Below are 22,093 nucleotides of genomic sequence, written 5' to 3'. Positions count from 1 at the left end.
ATCAACATGTCAGTGTTATACTGATCTTTTGCAAAAGCCCATTAATCGATTATATTACACAAGAAATGATTACCACCGCCAAGGAGGCTACGTTCTCATCTGCATTTTGTGTGTTAGTTCGCAGGATTATGCAAAAAACGACTGGACGGATTAACACAAAACCTGGTGGATGATGGGTTTTGGGTCAGGGAAGAAGCCATTCAATTTGTGTTTGGATCTAGATCAGAGGGTGGCACCAGGAACTTTTTTCACTTGCTTTACCATTACGAGATAGGTGGGATTTCTACATTTTCTCTTATTTCTCAGAGAATAATTCATAGATCTTGATGAAAATCAGGCACACGTAGGGAATTGATATCTACAAGTGTGTCGGAAACTTTGTGGAAGAGGCTGGCTCAAAAGAAATATGAGACCTGTATCTCTTCACTGACACGAAAGCAGATTACTGGAGGATGTTTAAAGCTGGCATAGGTCTTGTGAATAATTCATGAGTTTTTTCCCCTGTAGCTGCACCCCTACACACACACACACACACACACACACACACACACACACACACACACACGCACACACAAAGCCACCATGTTGAGATGTGACAATTTGCAGAGGAGTAACAGTGTTTCTGCACAGAGCTGTGGTCATGCAGGCAAAGGTTGGGTCCAGAGTCGCTCTCTTGTATCAGCTGGTCGTTGCAGGGGTGGCCTGATCGTGCTCCATGGAGGGACTAGAAGAGAGAGAAGCCAGTCGGCCCAGGAGAGAATCAAGTGCCCTTCAGAGTTCCCAGTTTCTCCTCTTAACTCCTGAAGTTTCTTCTTGAAACTAAGCAAACTTTCTTTTCAGTTTGTTTCCACCCCTATCTTGGGGGGTTTGGGGAGCAACTGCCTCCCAAACAAGACAAATGACACAAAGAGATGTGCACACGCTCACACACACACACACACACACACGCACACACACGCGCACTTGTGATGGACTGCTCTACATGTACAGAGTGCTGGAAAAGAAAACGAAGAGTCAAGGTCTTTTTTCAGCAGCATGGGCCGAGAGGCTGCAAGGCCAGATGTCCGTCCTACACATGAGGCCTGGGGTTCTTTTGTCCTTGTGCTGTCACTGTAAGTCACGTAACCCCATCCCCCCCACCCCCCCACCCTCCCACCCAACCCATCCTTGTGCCATCGCTATCGGGTCACCCACCACCACCCACACACCCAGGCCCCTGCCCCCATGAACGGACACAACACAGACGGGGCTCCAGCCTTGGGTGCGGACAGAGGCCACGCCCCTAGCGACTGCTGTTCTTTATGGCTTCCTTCGCAGCTACAATCAGAGGCGTCAGGCTGGAGAGAGGCTTCGCCAGCTTGAGGAAGGAATGCTGTGGATGATAGAAAGGGTATGTAGGTGTGGAGCCAAACAGAGATCCAGATTTACAAATATTTGCATTTGATAAGATGAGATAAGATGCATAAGATGCATTTATTAGTCCCACATTTTATAACTTATGTTGACAGAGACTGTATTAGGTAAGATTTGGATAAGGTTTAGTTAGGGTTAGAGTGGCCCTGATATGCAAAATACAGCGGAAAAAAGAAGTAATCACAAAACATGTTTTGCCATCATCTCCAACCTTTTTTTTCCTTTTCTTTTACATTTAAATACCATTGTGTCTTTTCATTTGTGGTTGTTTTCTTATTTGCTGTTGTGTTTTTGACTGGTTGTTGTGTTTGACATTTATGGGCCACCATACGTTTCCTTCTGCTAGTTGATTATGAAAGTGAAGTGAACAAGATCTTCTACTTTGAACTGTACTCCAACGAGTTTTAGATAAAAATAAATAATAATTACATCATTACGATGAGCATCAGGTTTTGTTACAAGCCAACACCTTAAGTGTTTGTGCATTTTCTTCTGATCAGTATTTAGTTTTAAATATAATACTACCTGGTTCATGCCACATCCCCCACATGGTACAGTACGAGTCGATTCATTAGATATCAACTCTGGAAAAAGTTTGCGTAGGTGCATGAGTCTCAGTTTCACCTGTAGGAGCTCCTTGGCAGAGCCTCTGCGGTCCACATCCATCTCCAGACTGCGGTTGAGGAAATCTCTGAACACAGACGACAGCCTCTCTGGGTTCTGCAGCTCTGGGGTCCCGTTGGTAGCTATCAGGTACAGCGCCTGGGCGATGGATGAGGGCAAAAAGACAATCAAAATCTGGATATTTTATGTCCACTACATCATAGGTCCTGTGCTGTGGCTGCAATTTGAGTTTTACCCTAAGTGGATTCTCGTTCAGATAGGGCGGCTCCCCCTCCACCATCTCTATCGCCATGATACCCAGGGACCAGATATCCACTTTTGGCCCGTAAGCCTTCCGAGTCACCACCTCCGGTGCCATCCAGTAGGGCGTTCCCACCATCGTGCTGCGCTTGTTCTGCTCTGGTGTGATCTGGGCACAGAACCCAAAGTCGGCTGCAGAGGGAGACATTGAGTTATTCAATCTTGCATCTTACGTCGATTGTGCTTTTCACCAATTTAGATCTAATGTCATAAAAGTAAGGACTTACTAAGCTTGACGGATCCGTCCATCCCCAGGAGGATGTTGTCACTTTTTATATCTCTGTGGATCACCTGGTTGGAGTGAAGGAAGTCCAGAGCTTGAAGACACTGCATAGGGAAAAAAGGGGGAAAGAAAATGAAATATACAAATGATGTCTTAATAACACCCACACACACAAGCAACCCTATACTAAGCACACTCTTGAACTGTCTCTTTCTGTTGCAGTATTGCGGATGTCTAAACTTGGCGTCTTACCTCTCTGCAGACAGCAGCGATCTGGCCCTCGTCCATGCAGGTCTCCGTCACTACATCTGTCAAAGAGCCACCGGCCAAATACTCCATCACCACCCAGAGCTCATCTCCTACCAAGTAACTGAGCAGTGCAGAGAGAAAGAAAGAAAAATACGGGGAAACATTTGAAATTCATGGTTCTGAACTAGTGAAGCATGTATTTAGTAAAGTAGTTTCTTCAATAACGTGAATAAAGTGTCATCACTCCATAGCAAATTATCAATAGTACAATACCAACACAACTTCCCCAAAAATAAGTACAACACACACATCTGAACAGTTTGAGTTGCACTGTGTGTAATGGTGCAGAGTCAATTACGACAACAGAATCTAATCAAGCATGTTACTGCAAGATGGAAAAAGCAGCAAGGCAGTTTTAATGAAATTAAAGGGGACCTCGTGCTAAAAATTCCAAAAGAAAACTGGATGCTTGTGTAGTGTCACTCTTATTTGAGATTTAGACAGCAGGTGGCAGTAATGTGCCTTTATGATGAAGGCTGTCTACCATCGAAAGAGAGAAGGAGGAAGGAGATGAGGAAGAAAAGAGAGACGGGCTCAGAGGGATCCTCAATGTCATTGTTGTTCCAATGTGCACTGACCTCGTTCAGCCTCTGACTGCAGATCATATATGTTCAACAGTGTGAGACGTGTTAGAACCTTTAACAATTAGAAAACGGTCTCATATTCCTCCTGGTGTCCTGTTTGAATGGTATGAACTCTTTGGATGGTGCCTTGTATTTCTCATATTAGATCATAATAATAATATTAAAAATGGCTTGCAATTATATAGCGCCTTTTACGGGACCTAAGGACGTTAGTGATATATCTGCAGTAACAAGATCATCTGTTAAACTCAATTCTGACAACGGGTTCCCTCTAATTCAATAACGCTGCAATTCCACACACTTGCATCAGACCCATACATATGCCAGATTCTTTGAAAAAATGGTGAAATGCAGAAAAACGTTCTATCTCTAGAAAATGACCTTTACCGCATCCTTCCACCAAGTATCATGGTATTTATGTGTAATCTTGTTACAAACAAGCGGACAGAGGTGAAGCGTAACCTCTTTGGCAGAGATGAAGGACGAGAAAATTCAATGAACAACAACTTTGGAATTTGCTGTTTATCAAATAGCGCAATCTGCTTCTTTGCTCTCCACTATACACATATGAAAGGAAACTGAATATCTTAAGGCTTCGGAGCGTTGTCTGGAAAAACACGTCACTCGATGAGTTTATACAGGTTCATACAGAGCGTAAACTGACCTGTCCAAATAGTTCACTATATTGGTGTTCTTGTTTTCCCTCATCACCAGGATCTCATTGATGATCAGCTCTTTCTTGGGCTGCTGCTGCAGGTTCATCTGCTTAATGGCCACCTGAGGAAACAACACAGGGGATCTGTAGCTCAGAACCAGTGAAAGCCCGATGGCTTAGTGAGGAGAAAAGAAATAACACACAGTATGAGGATGCTCTACCTCTTGGCCTGTTGCTATGTCGATGGCAGTGTACACAGTGCCGGATGCTCTGCAAGAAAAGATCAAACTCACGTCAATGAAAGGCCTTTCAATTACTTTTCAAATGACTCATAGACATTGATAATCATAGAGAAGTGTGTTCAAACTTTTGCAAAATTATTTTACAAGGTTGTTTTCCATTATAGGTCCAATGTTTAATAGTTGCTACTTAGACCACAGACATACTGGCCTATCATAACCTGCTTTACGCTAGGTTAGATTTTAGTTTTTAGTTTTTATTCTTTTGATACTTAATATCACTGGCTAAAATGAAGTGGTAATGACGTCATTAGCAACTGTATGTGCTCATGTCACCATGAAAACTAAACTCACCTGTGATGAGCACAGATACTGGATCCACAAAGACTTCACGGTGTCTAATAGCTAAGCTCAAAGGATTGGTATGCAGCCGTTCTGCCCTTATTTGGAAATGTAACTTCACGATACTGAAAAAGCTTTGTTCAATAGTCGTTCCTCTTTCTCTTACTCTCAGCAGCACATGTCTACTTTCAGAGGCTATGAATAATGAAGAGCAGTTCCTGGTTCTAATAGATAACGCAGTGGAGAGTAAATAGACAGTTATCTACTGTTCGAGAAAGGAGCTTCCTGATGTCAGATGTGGAAGCACAGTGCATGATAAAACAGATAAGAGCCACACAGGTGTTTTCTGTGGAGATGTAGTGAACAGGGAGAGTGATAGAAAAGTGTCATCCTTAAGGAAAAAGAAGAAAGACAAGAAAGGGAGAGAGAGAGAGAGAGAGAGAGAGAGAGAGAGAGAGAGAGAGAGAGAGAGAGAGAGAGAGAGAGAGAGAGAGAGAGAGAGAGGGATGGCGGAGCTAATCTGCCCCTTGGCCATTTCAGGAAACACTTCTCATTTCCCCCCTTCTTATTTTTCTCCCAGTGAACCTAACCCTCTCTCTGGCGCTCTGAAGTGGTCACTGGAGCTGCGTCTCCCCCGGTGAGAGAGTGACTGCCACGGAAATCGCTCTATTTCACAAACTGCAGCTGATGTGCACGTGCGGACGGACGGACGGACTTACCCCTGTCCTATTTTCTCGAAGCGTGTGTACTTCTTCTTGGGATCCCCCACGCTCACAATACTCCCTGAGTCGGAGAGAAAACACAGAGCGCCATGTTTGAGCTTGTGTCATGACAGCCTTCACACAGACACACAGAGAACATCCCTGCAGAACCATTTCTGCCTTTCTACTTCAGTCCGTTTGGTGCAGCTGCTCTAAGTACATGCAGCTCTACTTGATGCTGGTAATACGTGCTTAAATTGCATAACAGAGAGGAGCACTCTTGTGAAGGCCACAGTATAGGAAAAATGTGTCCTTGTATTGTCTTATGCATATTTCCTATGAATACACAGATTAGGTGCACTGGAGGTAAAATGTGGAAAAAAGTCACTGGAAACTAAATATCCAGCCTGTCTTCTATGCGACACTGACCCACACACAGCCAGAAATCATGCATAGATACACATGGGACAACAAGGTCATGTCTCCAGGATTGTTTGGGGGCATTTATAACATATTATTATGATCGATTTCTAACTAAGTATCTATATATTTGATTGTTTTTAGAAACACATGTAAAGGAGAGGATTTAGGGTTTCTCCATCATCTACAAAGATCAAATGTAGTGAAAATATAACTTAACAATTAAATGAATCATTAACATCTCATCTTGACTCTGTAGATTAGCATTAAATCACGTGTGGCTCTAAAGGCACGTACTGAGTCTCTCCAGAATCTCCTCGTCTGTCATTTTGGACTTCTTCCTCTGGCGGTCAGTGTTGCGGTACATTGTGTTGGACGTGTTGTCCGGCTGGACCTGTGACTCCGGTGGAGTAACCACTTCTTTCACAGGGGTGGGAGGCTTTGGTGGGTCCACGACGGAGCGCGTGTAGATCTGCAAGAGGGGAACAGTGTCATAGAAAGGCAGATGGAAAGGAGAAGGATCTCAACCACCGTGGCGTAGAAACTCACAGATTTGGTGTGCTCGGGCCGAGGTGCAATGACGGGGGGCAATTCGTCCTCGTCGTCTTCCTCCTCCTCCTCCTCCTCTTCTTCTTCCTCTTCCTCATCCTCCTCTTCGGATACAGGTGGAGCGATCGGGGGCTCTGACGATGATGTTTTGGCACCCTGGGGAGAGGACATGGAAGTTAGTCTGGATACATGTGCCACGTAGCACCCTGGAATAGAATTCTCTGTCATGAGTTGTAACCACAGTAAAGAGCCTGAAAACCCCAGACCAGCCATGTACAGAGTTTGAGTTCTGGCCAGTTGAGGTTAAAGAGGACTTTGTCTCTCTAATAATAACGACTAATAGATATTTAGACCATATCATTCATACAGTAGAACAGATTCAGATTATTCACCAAACTCATAAACATATAAGTAAAAAAAAGGAGCATGTGGTCAACATTTATCGTGATATCCTACACTGGAACAGAGCATCTGACATTTTGGGAAAGATAAAACAGCTTGAACAGTTAATAATGGAGGAAAGCATTATGGGTCAGGTGAGAGGTAAAGGGACTCAAGGGGTGAGGTGCCATTCAGTGCAGTTTATCTGTTTTAAGCTGAGGGGTCGGGTCAGGTGGGCCGCGAACCAATGTTGGCGATGAGTTTCTACTTCGGAACAAACTGTTCTGATTTAACTGCGCCATAGGAGAAAAGAAACAACATGCCGCAACATTGCAGTCGTGTGCAGTATGGCCATGAACTGTCCACATCCTCTCGTTTTGGAAGATACATTTTAATAAGCATGACTAATACTCCTCAGACATGTTTATTAAGCCTAGTCGCTCAGCCAGTATCACCTCCAAAACTCTGTCAGCCTTGGATCGACTTCCTCTTATGGAATGGAAACGTTTTTCAACCATTTCCATTTTCGTCATGCATACGTGAATCAGTGCAGCTTAGTTCTAGTGATTAAAGGGAGAGGGTCTGGTTGAAGGAAAAGTCCCAGTCAGACATGCTGGGCCTCTGACCTGCTCCGGGAGGGCTGAGCCAAGACTGCAGTGCAGAAAGGAGAATCTGGCTAACTGGAAGCAGAGCTAGCATTTTTCCGCTTTTCTTTTTTTTTTTATTTGATCCGAGCCATGCGATAACGTCTACGATGGTGATGAAGTTAAAGGCACATTATTGGTCATGTGGGTTAATATGTGAGGAGTATGAGCTCATACATGCAGCTGGACAGTAATCAAAACCCTCTGGGACATGCGCCCCTCCCCCCTCCAGTTCAGACACAGTCCAGTCCCAAAAAAAAGAAGAAGTGAGATAGATAATAAATACATTTGTCATCAAAAACCGATCTAATCCCAACCCCCATGGAATCTCAAGATGGAGAGTGAGGATGCGTCGAAAGTCAGGTATTCGTTTTTTGGCAGAAAATTAGGAGATCAAATGGTGGAAATTTTTCTTTAAAAGCCAATGTAGAGATACATCATGTGGAAAGTAATGTGGAGGAGTTACCTTGTCAAATAATGCGCTGCAGGTTCTAAGGCTGACAGGAGGCCCAGATGACAGCAGCCGGTTCTGAATGTGAAGGTTGAAAATGGGAGGATTTACTCAAAACAAAACCCACACAGTGTTTTTGAGTAAGGGGACTTCATGGGGAGAGAGGGGGGGAGAGGGGAGGACAGTTGTCTGCTACAACTGAGGGATGGACATCACGTCCCAAAATCGTCCTCCTGACACAGAGCACGGGGAGAGGGCAGGACAGAGACGGATCAGGCCACCTGAGGACTGTCCTTGCACACCCCTTGTTTCCTCTTCGTTGTGAAATTTCTTCCAAAAAGTGTTGGTGTAGTCCACCTTTATGGAAAAGTCACATCTGTACCTTAATTCTAATTGAAGTAGTTGTTTTTAGACCTTGTTAATTATTGTCCAGAATGTTCATAGAATACACAGCATGACAACACAAAGACAGATGTTTTGAAATGTTGGTTGAATCTTCTGCTCCTCCGTATTGTGGTTGGTCCATGTTGGTTTTAACTTACATCCAGTTTGCAAGTTTTGTTTATACTTTCTTTAACATGATGATATCTTGATGAAAGAAATCAGGCATGTTAAGAAAAGTTGTACCTACAACATGCCTGATGTGTTTGTGCATTTGCATGTATTATTGATTTGGACGGAATAAGTAAGTCTTAGTATTGATATCGTCGAAGCTAATAGACTTTAAGATCTCACTAAATTATCAAATATTTGAAAAGAAAAATCATATTACAGGACAAAGACCTTAGTCCTGACTTGATATTCACAACAATATTAAGACATTGCAAAAAAATCATATTTTCCTGTATATACTGAGGAGCATTTGTAGTCTGTAAACACAGACAACAAATAAGCTTGATACGTTTCTGAACATTGCGGCATCCATGCACCAACTCCGCTGGATTTTAGGCTTTTTGTGAAGCTGAGCCGTAATTTCAACAACAGACAGGAGGTTGCGAGCGTAGTTATGTGAACACTTGATCTGTGTTTGTTAGTTGACAGACGAGTGCTGTGGGTCTGACAAACACTGAAATGATATATATATCCAGAACCTCCTGTTTCAAACATAGTAACTTAACTGATGGTTTAACAGTGAAAAGCTCCACACATGTGATATCAGACGAGAAGAACTAACACTGAGTCACCAGTCAGTTAAAGAGAGGCAACAGAACAGATCTGAAAACACTCTTAAGAATGTGTTGCTCTTTTTTTTATCACTTTATCTTCATTTCTGTTGATGATAAAATCAAAAGTGTTTCCGGCTAGAAAATGTAAATCTCCGGAGTGAATCTTTTCTGTAGAGGAACAGGACTTAGCATGTGACTTCACGGTCACACATACGTGAGTGTAGCAGTCTGGCCTCCCGGGGAATTTGACTTTGGTGAACTTTGTGTCGCGACATTTACCTGCATTGTGCGTAACCGTTTCCTTATGAGGGACAATCAGACCCAGCAAGTTACGTTTTCTTACTGCTGTCCTTTAATCTGACATTCAAATGGTGTTTTTTCAGTTGTTGGGCTTAAGATGCAACCACAGCATGTCTTCTCTACCGCCACTGTTCTCTGTTACAGGTGCACGCTGAGCTGAGGTCAAGCTGAGGCACTAGGTCCACCTAGAACGTGGGTTAGGGACGACTGGCGAAAATCTTCCAGACATATCTAACAAAATAGCCAGCAGATAGCTGTCTTTTACTCCATCGTGCTGATGCATTATGGGCATTATTTTTCCCTATCTCTGATGACTGGATAGCTGCAGGATAGACGAGGGCTGGACGTGATGAGTACAGAGGAGAATGTTAGAAATTAAAACACCAGATCTCAATCATGTGCCTGTATTACAGGTTGGCAGGAGCTGGTGTATGATACAATCTGACAGAGAGCACGAGGTAGCAGCTCGGGACGGGTGACTGTTGCAGTTTCTAGAAAACTTGCTTACAAAATTATTGGCACCTGTCCTGTGGCTCTGCTGGTCTCAGACGGCGTGGCCAAATCTTCGTCGACTATCTGCGGCACTGCGGCCAAAAGCTGAGTCACCTCTGCAGTCGTGGACCAGTGTGACAGTCCGAGGCTGAGATGCTCTCGAAAGCCCTCACTGGGCTCGCACAACCCTTCAGACTGGACGCCACACCCGCTCGCCCTTCACTGGCAAAGAGCTCTTTCACGCGATAGCCCTGCGTGAAGTGCTCCCAGTATAGTTTGCCCTGGGCGGCAAATCTCACTGAACAGACTTGGATTTCCACTTCTTCACCCGGCCGAGCGTGCACAGGCCGAGGCATTGAAAGCATAGATTACTCTGGTCGAGGCCAGGAATGAGGTCAACACAGTGGGAGTCCCTTCTAGATGCAGTTGAGCCTCCAGTGAAGCCTGTCTATTGGCATTTCCAAAAATCTGGTTAAGTGGATTGGAAAAGCAAACAATGAGCCACGGCAAGCTCCCGCAGAAGTCACCGTCTCCGTGCACGAGCGGCAAAACTGATTGGCGCGTGTGCAGGAGCGAGGGCACTGCGGTGCGTAGTCGGAGCGGGGCGGCTCCGGAGGGGAACACAAACATTTTGCCAATTAGAGGGAGAAGTCTGTGTGAAATGAATGTGCTCGAAGGGGTCACAGTCTATCCCGACACAGTTGTTGAGCATAAACTGAGAGAGATTTACTGAGGTGCAGCCGGGGGCGGTGTAGTCGCGGATTGAGATGATGATATAAAGCCACATAATGCTGTAACTTACCTGTTACATTATTACACTGTTGTATAAATCATAAAGAAATAAAATACCCTCCATACGATGAGGTTTTTTCAAAAGGAACGAATTAAAGCAGAGATGGTGAATGGTTTAGAACCAGAGACTGGATTGATTTCCAATTGTAAAGTTTTTTCTACTGTAATAACCCGACACTCTAGAGAGGAGAAGATCTGTAGCGCAGAGATAAGAACACTCATAAAGCAGGCCGAGGAGCCGCCTCCAACCAAGAGCGGCATTCTTAATTAACAACATCACAATTCTTTTAAAAATTAAGCATTCAATAGTAATTGTGTCATATTAACAGGCGAATACTTTGTCAAGCCAAGCGACACTAACCAAAGTAAGTTTAGGTTAAAAAAACAACTCACCAGAGTGTTTGCGGCTATGTACCCTTGTGCCGACTTGTCTGTAACAATAGAGAAAAAACATCACTGTAGATGGCACACTAAAAATATCGTTCACATGTGTGTTTTGAACCTTTTTGTGTTATGGTTATCAGCGTTTTGGTTTTGCTCACCTCCGGAGGTGAAGCTCATGTATTTCTGGTTGTTGACGGTCTCTTTGGAGTCGTAGAACTTCAGGACGTCCAGCACGGCCTGTGGATTCTTCTTCTGCTCCAGCTTGGTGATGTTGGAGGTCTGTAGGAGCCGCGCCCACTGCTCCGGGATACCCTGAGCAAACAGACGGAGGTCCGATGTTTAGGTTTGAGTTAAAAAAGGAAAGTTGTGTCCTTTATTGTTACACTTGAAGACTGAAAAAGTAAGTCCACTGTTCTGCACAAGCAGTGGTGTTTAGAGAGATGCTACTTTGAGTGGGATCAAGGAGCAAAGAGTAATTTATAGTTTCTACCCAGTAAACCACAGAACTGGTTTAACCAGACTGTGGTAATAGGGCTCTATTTGTGAAAAGGAAGTACTTGTAAGTGATACCATGAACTGAGGGTTGTTCATTTGGAAGTCAAAACTATTTGAATACAAATTATTCATTAGGGTAAGGTTGGATTAAAGGAGAAATGAAGAAGACAAGACTTTACTGCTTTAATACCTGACAGTCCTGGTTTTTGTAAAACCATGTCAGATCTTTCCGGGGGGGTTCTGTTTTTTTTACTGACAAATTGAATTAGCTGTTCATGAATATGTGAGTATGTTTCCATTGTTTAATCTGACATCAGCATTACAATCTCCTGAGGGAAACTGACTACCATAAACAAAGTGTGGAAAAGAATATCATGAACACTTACAGTATAATACACCTGCAATAAAATCCCCTTTAGAACAGAACGTAATGTGTGTAATACAATATCACTGAGTGGGGCCTGAGATTAAAAACATTAAAAGGTAAAGATATTGCAGTGAACTGAGTCAAACAGATGCTGATGCTTGAATTATTTCTTCCTAATATGCTGCAGTAAACCTGGTTAGATTAGCAAGCTGTTGGGGGAGGTACCAATCATAAAAGCAACATAAAGACATTAGAACAGGTCTGTTAATTCACTACATTTGATGAAAACGCTGTAAAACTGAGAAAATATAAGAAAAGGGAAATACTGTGTTATGGAATTGCTCTTTTCAGGCTTTGGCTGGAATAAAACATCAACTGTAAACCTTTACAGAGAATAAGGATTTCAATTCAGATTTCACCTGATAGAGGTGATAGCATGATGTTCATTCAAGTGACTTTATTACCAAACGTTAGGTGAGGGGAAACACATCAGTGGACTCCATCACTTCAGGGAGTTGTTATTTTAGAATATGTGCCTGGATCTCTGCCACGGGAGGAGGATTTTAGAATCACTTGCTGTTTATACGTCTGGTCGTCAGGTGAGAGAGATACTCACTGTGAATTCTCCCGTTACAGCATCAAAGCCGACATGGATGGTGTGTTCAAAGTCCGAGGGGAGGGATATCTCAGGACGCTCCTTCTCCTTCTTCTTGTTTGCTGCAGGAGAAGAACAAACACCTGATTACAGGCTGGTTTATTTAGATTTTTCAATGTTTAGAGCCAGAGAGGGGATACTCACTCTTGTCTCCCCCGGGGAAGATGGAGCGCAGGCGGACCTTCTTGTTTTTCTCTTCAGGAGCCATTGGAAGCGGTTTAGAGGCGTGATTCAACAAGGAAGAGTCTCGGGAACTACTGTTCATTCTCAAGGGGGGGGCTGGTGGTTTCTCTTCAATATCAACACTATCAGACATCTTTAGTGGCACTCACAATGTCCTGTGAGGGAGGAAGAGAGAGATGAAGGAGTTAGAGTTAGTGGAGTCTGATCATAGATCAGTAAGGATGTCAACAGGTGAGGAACAGTTAAAAAATTCCTTTCAGTGGACCAAACCCAAATAACTTAAAGGGGACACGGTTGATATGGTTCCTTGGGGTCTTAATGAAATGTCTGTAACATATTTTGGTCAAAATACCACAAGGATAATTTAAAACAGCACCTTTTTACCCTGTCTAAAACAGCCCTCCTCAGATTGACCTGTTCATTGTGAGATAGGGCGTGTTTCAACATCTTCTCGGATTTCTCAGAAATCTGGTTTATTTAGGGGACTGATACTAATGAGTGAACGTAATTTGGCGTAAATTAAAAACCAATTTAAAATCCACATTTAGGACATTTAAATGTGGTTTCATAAGGAGACTGCTAGGCGTTGGCGGAAGTATGCACTCTACTTCCTACCATTGTAGTTTTAAAATGTGTTATTAACAAGGTCAGATGCAAGCTCTGCAACTATCAGATAATCTATAACCTGTTAGAAAGCCCAGTGTAAAGTTTTCAAATTCAAAATCAAACAGTCCAAAACACAAAGATATATTGGGTTAAATAATAGATAATTGAAGAGAGAACTGGTAGATCTATTGCTGTTTATTTATTAAACATCTGCCATTTGATTAAAGTGGAACATTTTGGCCAAAGACAAGTGATAAACACATAAGGAATATCATTTTCTCTGTTGCTGGTTTCTAAAGCAGTAGCACTAGAGTAAGGTGGAGGTCATATTCAGACAGATATAACACTTGCCAAAAATTCCTAGTAAGAGTTTCAGAGCTTTGGCCTATTTTTGCATTGTAGCATTGAGCAATCCTGCAACAGCAACCCTATCTGCAGGTCTGAGACACCTAACCCTGAATTGACGATTACGATGCAAAAGACTTGATCTAGTGTTTCCCTTGTTATTTGGATGGAGGCGGTATAGAGCAGAAGTGGGATCCGATGTCCAGTGGGACTGTTGAGCTGCAAAAAATCACAGTTACCAGGAATTTATTCTAAAAGAAACTGGCAAGAGTAAATATTCCCATCACTCATCCTCTCGTCCTCTATCTCCCTGTCCCACCAACATCTTAGGACTCCTTCACTGCCTCACCCCCGAGGCCAAGCCCATCATGTGATGTGCAGCACGACCGTCCCAGAAAGCGGGCCATCCCGGCCGCCCCCTTTAGTGCAGACCTACATTAGCAAACAAAGAGCCTTCCTCACACGGTGCGCACTGCCTCTGACATATTACACATGTGCCTTCACAGAGGCCCTTACAATTTCACATAACCATCGCAGCGTGCACAAGACCAACTCTGGTTGGTTACACCCTACTCTTTGTTAGTAAACCAAAGGAACTGGTTTTGAAAGATGGAATTTGATTTAAGCAGAAAGATGTAACTTGATGCCCTGATTAAATCGGTTGTGTCGACAGCAACAGCTTTATTACACAAGACGTCCGGGCTTTCCCCTCAGCTTCCTCAAATCTTAATATAAACACTTTTCCTCTTTATTTCTCAGTCATGTGTCACTTCCTCATGAACTTGAGTGACCGGAGCAAACAGAGCGGTTACTAAGAGTGTCTCAGAAGGCATCATTTTCGTATTTACAATTCTGCGGCGGCTTTATGGCTTTAAATATCAATAAAGGAGAAGCAAAAAATTCTGTGCTGACACAAAATAACATAATTGTTAACAGAACTGGTGGATATTTTGATTACCTTCTTTAAATTATTAAATTCTTTTTTTCTCATCTCCTCAGCGACGCCACATTGGGAAATGTTGAAGAATTGTACCAAAGGCTTTTTTGGGGGAAATGATAGAAGTCTTATCGAGGAAAACAGTGACAATATATAAAAAAATCTATATAAATGAACAGTTCTTTAATATTGACAAACAAGTATTTGACAATATATTAACCTAGCCTCCTGAGGAAAAAAATTACATATTTAAAGCTTCACCTCTGAATCACCGCCTGTCTCCTACATCAATAGCTAATTATTATAGGCTGGAAAGAAAAGAGATACATATGGTCCATATTCACGTTCATCCTCAGCCCAAGCACGTGTACACACAGACCTAGAGCTATACAATACTGATAATAATAATTTTGATATTGTTACCAAAGAAAATTCCAGGTAGGTGTAAACCTACTTGGCAATAAAATCCTTTCTGATCTGATTCTGACTCTGAAATGCTGAATTCATCGTATCTACTATAAATACAAGTTTATTTGCACATCAAACCAGACAAAGTCGATCTCGTCTCAAGAACAACTGAGCAGTGTCTCTTCTAATCATAATCTGACAGTTTTTCTTCCCATTAAATACAAATTAAAATGTGTCAACAGGCTTTTTTTATGCTATATTCATACGAACCAGACGACAAAATAATTGACAATTCTTAATTTGTGGAAAAAGTCTTGAAGATCAAACATTGGCCTGAGATTTAAAAAAAAAGATGATCAACATTATCTTGTGGTTTTTTATTAATTGGACTGTTTTGATCCCTTCTGCTTTCATACAATGATATTAAGAAGGATTAATTGTCACTTAGCTGGCGTATTCAACTCTGAGGTCTTTTAATCGAGATTAACTATTCAAAATAACTGCAGGATGTTGTTTGTTATTCAGCAGCCCGAACGATGATGTCCTTCGTTATCAGATTTTCAGTTCTAAGTAAAAATAAGTTATACACTGACAGAGCCAGAGAGTGGCATCAACAGTTGATTGGATACCTTAAGAAAAAACTTTCGATATCAAAAACACCCCCTCCCCATGTGTAATTTTAGATCAAATCATTTGTAGCCACGGGAAACAACTGAATTCACCCATCTCAAAACAGATAGGAAAAAAGGTGACTTCTTCCAGACTGGTTCACGGTACTCATAAATAAACCAAATAAAAGTAACTGTATATGTAAATCCATTTTAGCTGGAGGGGCCCCACACTATTTTTGTATAGCTACCACACAGCTACAGTCACACTTTATGGTCATAATGTGCTAATACATTTTTCAGATTGTTTTCCTGGTGTATTTCCAGGGTCTTATGGGATATACTGGTGGTGCTGGTGTTAGTCCAGACATCTGCAGCGAACAGGTTCTCTGGCGCTGGAGGTCAGGCGTGTCAGAGACAACCAAACCTGGAGGAACTCTGTTTACAAAGGGGTGTCTACAAAAGAGCGTCACAGTGTTGACATGCGTCAGCAACTGGTAGTCGCTGACAACATCGCTATCATAACACCTGAGGGGGGAAAAACAGAAGCTGTGACGGTAACAGGGAAGTCATGGAGATTAGTGTTATACTGCACCACCTAGATGCAGGAGGAAGTTCTGTGTGGAACTGACCAGGGTAGACCTGTCTGTTTTCACCATGCGGTGAACTAGTGGCAGAAAGTTGGACTAAGGGCAGAGAATCCAACGGTGGTCTCTGGTTCGACTCCACGGAGTGACAACACAAAAACATACCTGGACGGACAACACCTGGATCTGTTCCCCACTGTCTAAGTGCCTACCCCACCCCACTGTCTAAGTCAGGGGTGTCCAAACTTTTTATCCCGAGGGCCACATATAGAAAAAAATATGAAGGTCTGGGCAACTCACGCCGCCACGCCCCCCTGCCCTGGAGCGGACTGTTGGCAGTGGGGGGAAAAAATAGAGGAAAACTACAAAGTGCTATAATGAAGTGCCATTTAAGTGCTACTAAATATTTAGTTTTTTTTTTTTTAGGCGGGCCAATTTAAAATGGCAGTCCGCAGATGGGCCGTAGTTTGAACACCCCTGGTCTAAGTGCTCCTGGAGCAAGGCACCTTACTCCCCCAACACCTGCTCCCTGGGCGCTGTGCATGGCTGCCCACTGCTCTGTGTGTCCTCCTGTGTTCACCAGATGGGACAAAAGCAGAGAACAAATTTCCCCCCATTTGCCTGTCGTGGGTGTGTGCATGCGTGTGTGGGACCAATAAATGTATCTTCTATCTTCAATGGCTTCACAAGGCTTTATAAATGCTCACTTGAATCACCAGTTGTGGATTGAGGTTAATTTATCAGCAAAATAACACTGAACAAAACTGAAGCGTTTATGCTGATTCATGCTGCAAAAAGAGATACGTCCATTTCAATCGATGTAATCATCACTCCCCACAAACTTCCATACATCCTTTACATTGGCTCGGTTGTAAAACAATACATCAGCTTGAGGACAGCACAGGGTTTCTAACCACGATAAGTATCATCATATAGATGCCTCTCATTTCTTTCCAACTCTTTTACATAAAGTAACGCCGTTGTTGAAATGTCTACCACATGTCCTACGGTCGTCTGGGTTGAACTATTGACTACACTGCCCCCCTGCAAAAATGAGTGATTGTTGACACGCCTCTACCTCCTCTTACTATCCAGAAATGAAGCCAAAATACCCCGAAACAAACGCTGCCATCTTGTACGGATGACGTCATGTGGAGCAGAGTCTCCACAGTAGCGACCAGTAGAAGCAGCCAATCAAAAGACAATCTCAAACATGAACACTTGAACATCAGTTTGACAAGAACAAATAACATGAAGGAGGTGGGGTTCATCGCTTGTAGTGCAGCCAGCCACCAGGGGGCAATTGAGGCACTTTGGCTTCACTTATGGGGAGCTGTCATGTTTCCATCTACACTCTATGGTTGATATAAGGTGTCTCACAGTAAATCATACCTTAAAAACAATATGAACTCTGCACTTCTTTTTTGTCTTAAACCAACAAAAAACATTATTCATATCCCCAGACATCCTTAAGTGAGGGAAAGACAATTACTGTAATTGTTTCAGCTTGATGCTCAGCTGCATTAAAAAGCATTCAATATTCAATCCTTTATATACATGCATGTATCCACATTGCCTTGAGTTCTGTTAATCCATTAGCGTAATCGTCTGAACACATTGAACGCAGTTTGTCCGACAGCTTTCATAGATACACACTAAAGAAAGACCTGACAACAGTCACTGGGATATCATCGATCTGGTCTCTATCTGTCTAGCAGCAAGTATAGTGGGAAAGAAAAAAATCAGTGGCTGCAACATCAATTTATGAGGAGGTGGCAGGAGGTTAGGACTCCTTTGAATAGGAGATTGATATTTTCATGAGGTTTCTAGGTAGTTTCACGCTGTACTTCGTGGCTTCTTGTGTCCTTCTTTGGACCAGACAACCCATAACACTTCCATAAAACAGTGAAGGTAGCGCATTGCTCGTAAATATGATCATTTCAGCGACCAACTGCCATTGGAGAACAGTGTGAGAACCACAAAGAATCTCATAACTTGATGTATTACAGATTTTAAATAAAACAAATCCTTCACTCCTGGTCCTGACTACTCTACCATGTGGCCATTTGGCTTTTCACCTGACAGCCTGCGAGCCGTTAGACAGCGAGAGATGGCAGAGTCATGGAGGCCAAGACATTTCTGAGTCTTCACTCACATAAAACACTGACCTATTTACTGTGCAGACTGACAGGCAGGCAAGCAGTCAGTCAGCGGGTGCACTGTCCCTGAAACAAGCAGCTCCTCTTTCGGAAACACACATAGGCCAGTCTCTCGACATCATAAATCAACGCTACGCTTGCTGTTTGCCTGATACTGAGGATAGTCTTACATGAGGCTCTATCCCAGCAGGAACGAAAAAGAGAGAGCAGTCATTCATGAGTTGTTGATTTGTTTTTTCCGAACACTGATCCATGAGATGCAAATTTGTCAGATCTTACAGCTTCAAACTTCCTTCTGCTTCTGCATGCTTTGGTGGGAGCTGACGTGCTGACAACAGCATAAAAACCTTCAAGCCACCACACCAGCTCAACTCATATATTACTAGGGATGTTTTCACATTTCTGTCCCATGAAATATGAATCCATCCAAGGAGAGCAGGCATTTTCACTCTCTTTCAAACATTAATGCTGAATTTGAATGTCTAACACAGGAAGAGACTCTAATCTTGAGCCCATGGCGGCTCAGTAATGGCCCCCGCAGCGGGGGGAGGGCTCCATAAGCCTGGCTCTTCATGCCCCTGATTAGGACACACTCACTGTTTGACTTGGCTTTAGCTTTGGCTGTGCTTCTTTGAAGGATGCTGATTGCTTGGATGGGACGGACAGCTAGAGGACATTCAAAGGATAAGGAGGGGGGGGGGGGTACTCCGAAACCACAGTTTACTATTGTTGTCTTATTTATCTTGGTTTTAATGGCCACTGCACAGGGTATTTTTAAAAAGCTGCGGCAGAAGAGCGATGCCAGTTTACTTGAAAAAACAAAATACAAACAACACACACGCACACAGAAATCTAGAAAACCTTAAAAGCACAACAGAAACCCACTTCACCCAGATGTTAACGCCCTGACGGCTGACGACACACGGATGTCAGCGTGTTACTGCATAAACACTCCTCTCTCACATGGCTGGCCTGTCAAGGTCAGCCTATAAAAACACACAGAGCCACAGTGTAGATGCCATGCGATGCCATCCCCCTTTTTATTTCAAACGGAGGGAGAGAGGGAGGAGGAGGAGTGGTGTTCAATTCTGTTAAAAAAGGCTTTGAGAGGAACATGAGCAGAATTTATGGTCACAAGATCAAAACCTCATGTGGCCAAACAAGCCACAGCTTCCTCGAGGAAACAACCTGATCTCCTTCAAGTTTTTTGGGGGGTCGTTTTTGTTTATGTAACTTTTGTTATTCAACATAGGACAATGGTGTCTTTTTTGATGCTATTATATTGACATTTTTCTCATTATGAGCGCACTCCTGTATTACTGGAGTTTATGTCCAGTCATTAACCTTGACTTATACAAGACCATAAACAAGCTATTTCTCTTTCTTGCCAAGAGTTGAAATTATACGGTCTGTAAATTATGCATATAAACACCTTTAAAACTCACTTTTTAACACATTATATATAGTAACACCTGTAACAAGCTATTTATACACTTGTACACTGTTTAAAGTAAACATACAATACGTCAGCATTAGAAATCTATGTGACTTCATCCGTGAACTAGAGGTCATATCTCCACCAAGGACCAACAGTCCCCTCATGAAACCACCATGAATTATTCTTTGAGAAATCAAGGATAATGTTGAATAAAACCGAATCTCCCAATGTGAAAGAAAACTAAAATAATTCCTCAATCGCTGCCTGATCCAGATCTGCACCCAAATGTAGTGAGTTCCTCCTTAGGTCATGTCCCACCTCTCCACAAGATTTCATGGAAATAGGAGTAGTTTTGCGTAATCCTGACAACTGACAAACGTGTTATACGTTGCGAGAGCATGAATTGAACCAGAACTTTCCAAAACATCTAAATATGATGAGACTGTGACTGAGTGAGTAAAACAAAGTTCTGCCATGACAGCTTTTGTCAGTTACAGAGGCTCCACCTTCTTTAGCCTGGTTTGTTCCCCCTCATGTTCAACTCAGTTACTCTGCTTTGCATACAGCTGCCAATGTTTGGTTCATAACAGGGACAAGTCCACATTCTTTTTCTGAGAACATGTGGCAGGTGAGACAGTTCATCATCAACTTACATGTTGCTGGGTGCAGAAGAAGCTGTTTTAAATTTCAGGATTTGAAAACTAGAAACATTCCTTCAAAGTACTTTGCAACAGCTGGGAATAAACAGGGTTCAAATTGATTTATAAACCCAATGAGATAGTGATGGCGCTTACAACTGAGCTTCTTAGTATTGACTCAGTTGTTGTCACCTTTCATAACACGCAGAATCACTTCTCCCCTCCATCATTTGCTAATTGCCTCACAGCGGCGAAAATCACGAGTTTCATTACTGAACAAAAATTATTCTGAGTCAATTTGTTTGTTTTTCTTCCAAACTTCTATTTTTAGCAGATACACATGCCTTGGTGGGGGGGGGGGGACATCTTTTAATCGTGTTGGTAGAAAAGGTTTATACCCGTTCATAATATGCCAACTAGAGCATGAGTACACAATATCAAAGGCAAACCTAAATGGATGCAATAGTTGCTCTTCCATGTTAAATGCCCATTCACGCTGACCCATTGGATTCCTCAGAGATCTGAACTCTCGCCTCCCGAGCAAACACGCAAATTTAGTCAAATTCATAAACATGATCAGGAACCAGTAATCTATTATTAGCCACCACACGGGTGTTTGTGTCTGATGTTGTTTCGCTTCAGTCACTTACCTTCCTGGATTTTCTACAAGAACTCAATAACCCAGTGTTGTTAGAGCTGTTGGAGTCAAGCTGTGACACTTTTTGCACCTTATTAGCTTTTTATATCTGTACCTTAAACATTGACTTTATGTATTTAAATATTCATATTACATTTCCATGTAAATTTTTTAGGCCCACATTAAGTTCAATTCTTTACTCAGTCAAAATACTTTCAATTTTTTTTGTTTATTCACACGCAGCCTGATAGAAAACACTTAATTAAATATGACATTGAACGTATGTTAAATGGAAGTTGGACTACGGAAATGTTTTTGAAATCATTACTTTCTGATTGTATCACTGCTCTTTTCCCGTGCAAATCACACAAAAATGACACGACCATTACGCTTAACCAGCAGTTACAACGCTTGAAATCCATATCATATGAAGATAAAAGAAAATAAACAAGTCCCTAAACTCTTGAGTTTAGATGTTGTTTTTCCTGTAATCTGTTTCAAAACCACATAAGGTGCTTTCCTGATACACTTCTTGTTTAATCTCAAATTAGACAACTCCGATGCATCTTTTGTTTGGCTTTAGAAAACTCCACTCTGATCTCGTGCGATGCCAATCAGCAGCAACACTAATGAGATTGAAAAAGCATGCAGTGATAAAAACCTGCCTTATCTTCTCTTCAGTTGATCGCACTAATTACTCTCTGGGAGTCAAAGGATTCAGTGGGTCTTACCACACAACAGCTCCATGGTTGATTTACCTACTATTTAGTAACCTTCTGCTCCTAGGGTGTGGGATAACAATCCTCATATTTAAAACAAAGCAGGGGAAAAGGCAGGTTGGTCCACGCTCATATTCCCCGCAGACCTCAAATCCACCAGCACTCTTCTTTCTATCAGGCGTCATCCTTTCACACACTCCCCTGCTGCCTATAGGCCTGAGAGCTCGCTATGTCATTTAATATCTAGTTCTGCTGAACCTGGCCCATGTGCTGCTCGCCTCATATCAGGAAAAACACATTCTCCTTTCCCCTCATGTCTTAAAACCTAAAGCTGTCACATAA

General features: G+C 42.5%; 1 protein-coding gene across 2 annotated transcripts in view; it reads right to left on the bottom strand.

Moving 5' to 3' along the window:
• Nucleotides 1–1,186: 1,186 nt before the first annotated feature.
• The window catches only part of LOC133969125 (serine/threonine-protein kinase PAK 3), a 27,272-nt gene continuing 6,365 nt past the window's right edge, over nucleotides 1,187–22,093 (bottom strand). Inside the window, exons 2-16 of one of the 2 annotated variants that reach the window (XM_062405400.1) lie at nucleotides 12,631–12,824; nucleotides 12,448–12,548; nucleotides 11,128–11,281; nucleotides 10,979–11,016; nucleotides 7,851–7,913; nucleotides 6,360–6,515; nucleotides 6,108–6,282; nucleotides 5,409–5,472; nucleotides 4,330–4,378; nucleotides 4,118–4,230; nucleotides 2,813–2,930; nucleotides 2,565–2,664; nucleotides 2,273–2,469; nucleotides 2,038–2,175; nucleotides 1,187–1,372 (exon numbers count right to left, since the gene is read on the bottom strand). In XM_062405400.1, the coding sequence (XP_062261384.1) occupies nucleotides 1,283–1,372; nucleotides 2,038–2,175; nucleotides 2,273–2,469; nucleotides 2,565–2,664; nucleotides 2,813–2,930; nucleotides 4,118–4,230; nucleotides 4,330–4,378; nucleotides 5,409–5,472; nucleotides 6,108–6,282; nucleotides 6,360–6,515; nucleotides 7,851–7,913; nucleotides 10,979–11,016; nucleotides 11,128–11,281; nucleotides 12,448–12,548; nucleotides 12,631–12,802 (1,728 nt within the window). In that variant the 5' untranslated portion in view covers nucleotides 12,803–12,824 and the 3' untranslated portion in view covers nucleotides 1,187–1,282. The remainder of the gene's footprint in view (nucleotides 1,373–2,037; nucleotides 2,176–2,272; nucleotides 2,470–2,564; nucleotides 2,665–2,812; nucleotides 2,931–4,117; nucleotides 4,231–4,329; nucleotides 4,379–5,408; nucleotides 5,473–6,107; nucleotides 6,283–6,359; nucleotides 6,516–7,850; nucleotides 7,914–10,978; nucleotides 11,017–11,127; nucleotides 11,282–12,447; nucleotides 12,549–12,630; nucleotides 12,825–22,093) is intronic. The other variant, XM_062405401.1, reaches the window with a different exon arrangement.

This window comes from Platichthys flesus, chromosome 15, assembly GCF_949316205.1.
Source record: "Platichthys flesus chromosome 15, fPlaFle2.1, whole genome shotgun sequence".
Taxonomy (NCBI): Eukaryota; Metazoa; Chordata; class Actinopteri; order Pleuronectiformes; family Pleuronectidae; genus Platichthys; species Platichthys flesus.
Note: the sequence above shows the minus strand (reverse complement) of the source record. Positions and strands in the feature narration are given on the sequence as shown.